At 46.2% G+C, this 7,727-nt stretch overlaps 1 protein-coding gene across 1 annotated transcript in view; it reads right to left on the bottom strand.

The window, feature by feature from the left end:
- Positions 1 to 301: 301 nt before the first annotated feature.
- The window catches only part of LOC308324213 (centrosomal protein of 112 kDa-like), a 57,410-nt gene continuing 49,984 nt past the window's right edge, over positions 302 to 7,727 (bottom strand). Inside the window, exons 5-6 of the mRNA XM_080776205.1 lie at positions 3,275 to 3,339; positions 302 to 747 (exon numbers count right to left, since the gene is read on the bottom strand). Coding sequence (XP_080632331.1) covers positions 744 to 747; positions 3,275 to 3,339 — 69 coding nt within the window. The 3' untranslated portion in view covers positions 302 to 743. The remainder of the gene's footprint in view (positions 748 to 3,274; positions 3,340 to 7,727) is intronic.

Genomic DNA, 7,727 nt, shown 5'->3' with positions numbered 1-7,727 from the left:
TCATTAAAACTAACTGGAAATGCTACTGTATATGTTAAAGTGGTCAGATAGATGGTTCCGTGAACTATTTTGATACTTTCAAGTGGGCCCTCATGGGCAAAGAAGATGCTGGGAAGTGGGAACCGGCTAGCTGATTAAGAAGATGAAATGCGTGGCAAGAGAACAAATATAATTAAAACGAGAAAGAAATACAAAGAAAGGCATGACAAAGTATAAAGTGATGCAAAACAGTTGTTTTATTATTATAAAATGGAATGTTCATGGTAGTGCATAATCACGTTTGATTTCAAATGACGGGTCGATAAAAATGACTTCACAAACGTATCTGTTACAGTGGTTCTCAAACCTTTTAATTTCAAGGGCCCCCCCATAAGTGGATGAGCCTACAAAAGGAACCTTATACGGGTTCATTTGTATGCTCTCCGAGTTACAGAAGTAAGGGTCCATTTAGAACCCCCTAAAAGGAACTCCGAGCATCCCGAAGACTTCACTTTAGAACATTAAAAAAATAATAATAATATAACCTTCAAGTTTCAACCAATCCAAAATAAAGCGTGACAATGAATAAATAAATAGTTTCAACATTCGTCCAACCAGGACAGACTTCAGGCACATAAAACTCAATAATGATTGGCCCTCATGGAGCCGTGAAATGAGTGACAGGTAAAGTTTCTCACGTCTGTGACTGGACGGTTTATTCTTCAAGTCCGGATGGAGGGCGGGGCCACAATGCGTCGTCATGGTTACCTAACAGGGAAGAAGCATGGATGTGGCGGGACATGGAAGAAAAAAAGGTTAATGTACAATTGAATATCTTTGAGGGGCGCTAGCTATAGTGTAGATGTTTGTCCTAACACAAACATTAAAGATGGAGTGCCACGATTTTTGTATTTTTCATGTGTCTATGAGGTGACAGTACTTGACACCCTGGAATTGTTTTTATGTGCAATGGTGTAATGACTTTGTATTTAGGGTTTCTTCCTGGAGGCTGAACCCTTGACAGTCAAACGGGCCAATGAAATAAACAGTAATATAGTGACACCACACTATCAGCCCCTCCCCTAACCCCTCCCCCTTTATCATACAACTACAGCTTCAGTTCAGGTGGATCACCACCCATCACCACCCACCAGGCAAACCATGCAGGCATACTTAATGAACTGGTGGGCGTGTCCACATAAAAGCATGATTTTAACAAATACTGTACAGTTTTTTGGAAAAGGTTCTTCCCCCTTATATTGTAATAATACCTGATGATCATGTGTTAGGGTGGAAAAAAACCGTGGCACGTTACTCCATCTTTAAATGCCTTTGACAATGAATGGAGACCTTACGTCACATGTGGTCGAGCAAATTGGCTATTGTTTTACGTCATGATGTACGATGATAAGAGCGCCCCTCACTTCGCACGGGTTTGATTTTTGACTAAATTGAATTTACAATTTAGGACGACACAGGGACAGTGCGCAAGGTAAACACGTGCGTCAAAACGCAGAGAGACAGTGCATAGTGTAGTTTCCTCAGTAATCCAGGACCACGGGTGAACCCAGAATAGCATAATAATACGTCTCAACAAAAGGGTATCAGAATATAAGTCATCGGTACCAAGTTGAAACCATACAAACTATATAGGATGTCAGGTAAACACATGCACGTGGTCTAAAAATAACATGCCATCTACATTACACAGTTTTAACCTTTAAGACCTCGGTTCGGGCAAGCGCTAAGGCTATGGGCTAAGGTGGAGTCCTGAACACACACGCACTCGCGCACACGCACACGCACACGCGCACACACACACACACACACACACACACACACACACACACACACACACACACACACACACACCCCTCGCATAGAATATGAAAGGCGTGTGCCGACATGTCATGTATGCGGGCAAGCGCATCATTTGCCTGCGTTATCGTTGCGTTTTTGAGCGTGGATGTTTTCCCTAAAGCCAGGAGGAGTTAGGCTGACAGCATGATGGATGGACGCATGAACATCAAAGGCTGCAGGCAGGCGGGGCGGGCGGTGGAGGGAACGGCTAGAGTTAGATGAGGACATTCAAATAGTGACTGACGTGACTGACTGACTGCTGCAGCTTAATGCATGGGATGCAGAACCAGCCATGAGTACTTTTTATAGGTTTGGTTGTGGAAGTTGATCCTTGTTTAGGATTTCAACAACGATTCCCTCTAAGCCGTTCCTTTCTAAATCTATATGTATAAACATGCTCGAAACACAACATTTTGAGTGTGAAAAAAATGGCTTACAAAAATGTGGGATACATTTTTGGAGAAAAAAGGAAAAAAAGCAAAAACAATCAACCATACAGACCGTATTGCATTTATTTCATATTTACATGTCGATTTCAGCTCTGACACTTATTTCAGACATGCTCTAGTATGTGAAGAGACTGCCTGTGCTATTAACTAATTTTTTAGTTAATAGCTGGTGAAAAGCTGGAATGTGCGCGATGGCAGTCTCTCAGTCAGACCTGGTCACATATGATTGTAGTTTTCAAAGTGAGGTCCGGGGACAACGACTAAGCAACAGAAACATTTTAAAATCTAAGGGGATTCAGGCCTGTATAGGCGTGGAACTCAGAGAGTGTTATTTGTACGCATTGGTTGTGGAAGTCGATCCTGACGACCACCACGACATTGTAATTGCATTATATAGCAGACGTGAAGTCCACATAACCAGCGCTGACAGACACAGTGTGAAGAACAGATTATACGGAAACAGTTCCAAACGTGATGGAACCGTTAGCGCCCTCTATAGTTCACACCAAGCATTGAGACTAAATCCAAAATACCGGTATGGCCTCGTCGTGGTTAGAGTGTCCGTCCTGAGACTGGGAGGTCGGGGGTTCGATCCCACTAGGCCGGGTCATATTATACCAAAGACTCTGAAGAAATGAGATCTAGTGCCTCCCTGCTTGGCACTCTGCATCAAGGGTTTGGTCCCTGCGACATAACTAGCTAGTACTTGTACATCAAACTCCCTCGTGCTACAGAAACAGGAGATATAGGCTCCTGTCCTTATATGGGCCTCATGGCTTGGAAAGGCTTACATCATTACAAAATGATACGTTGGGTCCACTACACCATAACAATGTGGCCGTGGCATCCACTTCATATGACATTTGCAGAGGACGCGCGCACACACACACACACAAACACACACACACACACACGCGCACACACACACACACACACACACACACACACACACACACACACACAAACAGTATAAAAGTCTTCATCACCTCCTGTTGCGACAGGCGTCCAGGTCCTCCTGTAACAAAGAGGCTCTGTTCTGCAGAGAGTTGACCTGTAAAAGATAGAAGGGCATAAAAAAACAGGACCAGTCAGCTACAACAGTGAGGACCAGTCAGCTACAACCGTGAGGACCAGTCAGCTACAACAGTGAGGACCAGTCAGCTACAACAGTGAGGACCAGTCAGCTACAACAGTGAGGACCAGTCAGCTACAACAGTGAGGACCAGTCAGCTACAACCGTGAGGACCAGTCAGCTACAACAGTGATGACCAGTCAGCTACAACAGTGAGGACCAGTCAGCTCCAACAGAGAGACAACAGTGAGGACCAGTCAGCTACAACAGAGAGGACCAGTCAGCTACAACAGAGAGGACCAGTCAGCTACAACAGTGAGGACCAGTCAGCTACAACAGTGATGAGGACCAGTCAGTTACAACAGTGAGGACCAGTCAGCTACAACAGTGAGGACCAGTCAGCTACAACAGAGATGAGGACCAGTCAGCTACAACAGTGAGGACCAGTCAGCTACAACAGTGATGAGGACCAGTCAGCTACAACAGTGAGGACCAGTCAGCTACAACAGTGAGGACCAGTCAGCTACAACAGTGATGAGGACCAGTCAGCTACAACAGTGAGGACCAGTCAGCTACAACAGTGAGGACCAGTCAGCTACAACAGTGATGAGGACCAGTCAGCTACAACAGTGAGGACCAGTCAGCTACAACCGTGAGGACCAGTCAGCTACAACAGTGAGGACCAGTCAGCTACAACAGTGAGGACCAGTCCGCTACAACAGTGATGAGGACCAGTCAGCTACAACAGTGATGAGGACCAGTCAGCTACAACAGTGAGGACCAGTCAGCTACAACAGTGATGAGGACCAGTCAGCTACAACAGTGAGGACCAGTCAGCTACAACAGTGAGGACCAGTCAGCTACAACAGTGAGGACCAGTCAGCTACAACAGTGATGAGGACCAGTCAGCTACAACAGTGAGGACCAGTCAGCTACAACAGTGAGGACCAGTCAGCTACAACAGTGATGAGGACCAGTCAGCTACAACAGTGAGGACCAGTCAGCTACAACAGTGAGGACCAGTCAGCTACAACAGTGATGAGGACCAGTCAGCTACAACAGTGAGGACCAGTCAGCTACAACAGTGAGGACCAGTCAGCTACAACAGTGAGGACCAGTCAGCTACAACAGTGATGAAGACCAGTCAGCTACAACAGTGAGGACCAGTCAGCTACAACAGTGAGGACCAGTCAGCTACAACAGAGAGGACCAGTCAGCTACAACAGTGAGGACCAGTCAGCTACAACAGTGAGGACCAGTCAGCTACAACAGTGAGGACCAGTCAGCTACAACAGTGATGAGGACCAGTCAGCTACAACAGTGAGGACCAGTCAGCTACAACCGTGAGGACCAGTCAGCTACAACAGTGATGAGGACCAGTCAGCTACAATAGTGAGGACCAGTCAGCTATAACAGTGAGGACCAGTCAGCTACAAAAGTGAGGACCAGTCAGCTATAACAGTGAGGACCAGTCAGCTACAACAGTGAGGACCAGTCAGCTACAACAGTGAGGACCAGTCAGCTATAACAGTGAGGACCAGTCAGCTACAACAGTGAGGACCAATCAGCTACAACAGTGAGGACCAGTCAGCTACAACAGTGAGGACCAGTCAGCTACAACAGTGATGAGGACCAGTCAGCTACAACAGTGATGAGGACCAGTCAGCTACAACATTGAGGACCAGTCAGCTACAACAGAGAGGACCAGTCAGCTACAACAGTGATGAGGACCAGTCAGCTACAACAGTGAGGACCAGTCAGTTACAACAGTGATGAGGACCAGTCAGCTACAACAGTGAGGACCAGTCAGCTACAACAGTGAGGACCAGTCAGCTACAACAGTGAGGACCAGTCAGCTACAACAGTGAGGACCAGTCAGCTACAACAGTGAGGACCAGTCAGCTACAACAGTGAGGACCAGTCAGCTACAACAGTGATGAGGACCAGTCAGCTACAACAGTGAGGACCAGTCAGCTACAACAGTGAGGACCAGTCAGCTACAACAGTGAGGACCAGTCAGCTACAACAGTGAGGACCAGTCAGTTGAGCAAATTGGCTATTTTCATCCAACACAAAGATTCAATTCCCATTGAAACAATGACTGGAGAATTTACGTCACATGTGTCTGAGCAAATCGACATGCGCCCCTCACTTCACACGGGTGTGATTTTTTAAATTGGAATTTGATGAATCGTGAAAAGTATGATTATTTCATTGGACATATTATGATGGTTCCACCCCACAGAGACGATGCACATTATAACGGTCATTACAGGCTGAAGCTGAACGTGGAAAAGAAAGACATGGTTGTTGGAGGTCAACACAGGGGCTGGGGGGTGGGGGGGGTCAGGGTTTTTAGGGCACGGGGTTAGGGCGCACGGGGACACACAGGGGAGATTATTAACCAATCAGGGGGCGGTCATTGTGCAGACCCGCGCCGTGCCTCATCAGAACCGCTCGTTATGTGTTTGGCTACAAGGTGGTGAGTTTATTTGTGAAGTGTCATTGGCTGGAGTGAAAATAAACCCACAGCTACATTTACCCGGCGACCGTGTGGAGGAGAGAAGGCTTCCCGAGGAATGTGCATTGTTCTGTGGATGCGGCGGGCGTCCCGGAGCCGCGCTGCATTCCTCTGCCGGGGGGGGTGGGGGGGGGTAAACCTCAGGGAACCTTCTAGCGTTTCATTTGGCCGCGCGTGGAAACCTTGTATGTCCAGGACCGTTACTTTTTCAGGGAAAAGAATGTTGACGACCGTGTCTTACGCTATGTGGTTCTCAGAGTGGGGGTCCAGGGGGGTCCCCAGCTAAATGATGGTTAGGAACCAAATGCACGTTTTTAAGGGACTGTAACTCAAGAGAGTGCAGAAATGTAACAAAATGGACACCATGTACACTCTCTTGAGTTAAATTAACATTGATTTTACAATATAAATTGGGGTCCCAGAGATAGAAAATGTAGAAATGCCGTCAAATGGTGGTTTATATACATGTTATATAGTACATACAGGTTATTAAAGCTTTTTGAAACAAATAACACCAATCTTTTGCAGTCATTTTGGGACAAATGGCAGCATTTCCCCTAAAAACTATATTTAAATAGTGTACAAAATAAATAAATCCTCAAATTTAAAGTGTGTAAAAAGGTAGCAGGCCGGTTTACATGTGCAGTATAGGTCTATAGTGGAGGTCTACTCAAACCTTCTTTTATCGCAGCAGTTCACAAATCTTGCTGCTGTGTTAACTTCGCACATTGTTGCACTTATTCCTATAATGGGACTTGCAATGGTATATGAGTAAGACTGCATTAAGACCTGGAGATATAGAACACTCAACTATATAGCACTGGTGCTCAAACGTTTTTCATGTCAAGGACCCCAAAATAGAGTAAGAATTTAAAAAAAAGTCTGCACAACTAATTTTCAGCTCCCAATAATTCTTTACTTTAAAGGTGGTATAGCGTTTCGGGCCCTCAGACCTTCACAGAGTAAACAACGTCACATACCTACACCTGTGGCCAATCAACCATCAGTCCCCAGTCACCGGTCAGGTGACATTAAACAAGGACCCCAACGTGTTCTTCTCCTTTGAAAGGAGTGTGGACTGTGGACTGTGGACCAGCCCTGTTCTATTCAGTCACCCCTATTATTTTGAAGGATGTCCTCGACCTTGATATTTGCCTATAGTTTGTAAAGTCTCAATGTACAGATTATACTTTTTTTTAGTAGCCTATAGTATTATTTAGACTGATGCTAAGTTCTTGGTTTACCAAAATATGTATCAATTGGGGGGGGGGGGGGGGGGGGGGGGTATAATACCGGACATGAAAAAGCTCGAGAACCACTGAAGTATAGGGCATTCATTCACAGCAACAACAACAACAAAAAAAAAGAAGGAAATATGTACAAGCTACGAGGTTTTCCAGCTGACAGCTAAACCTGGACGAGATGTGGTCGGATATGCCTCCGCGCACCGCTCCGTGCCCAATACGCGCTTGTGGGCTTTTCTTCTCTTTCCCCCCCCCCCCTTTTTTTTCTCTCTCCTTCTTTTTAAAAATAATGCACTGTAATGCGCAAGAAAACCCCAAGACGACGTCTCTGACGAGACCAAGACCAGACGGGACGAGACGAGATGAGACGAGATGAGAGGGGAGGCCCGTTTTGGTCAGGAATTACATCGCATAAACATATCCCATCACAGGGCTGTGGTGTGCTCTGTATACTGCCCCCGGAGAGGAAGGGAACTCCGCCTCCTCCTCCACCGAAGAGGAGCTGTTCCAAGCTCCCCCCCCCCCCCACACACACACACACACCCCCATCTCTTCACTACGGAGAAGGGAATGTGAAATAAGTGTCTTCATTATCACTCTTC

Source organism: Protomyctophum bolini, assembly GCF_963924005.1.
Source record: "Protomyctophum bolini genome assembly, chromosome: 11".
Taxonomy (NCBI): domain Eukaryota; kingdom Metazoa; phylum Chordata; class Actinopteri; order Myctophiformes; family Myctophidae; genus Protomyctophum; species Protomyctophum bolini.
The sequence above is the reverse complement of the archived record's forward strand: the minus strand, read 5'-3'. Positions and strand labels throughout refer to the sequence as shown.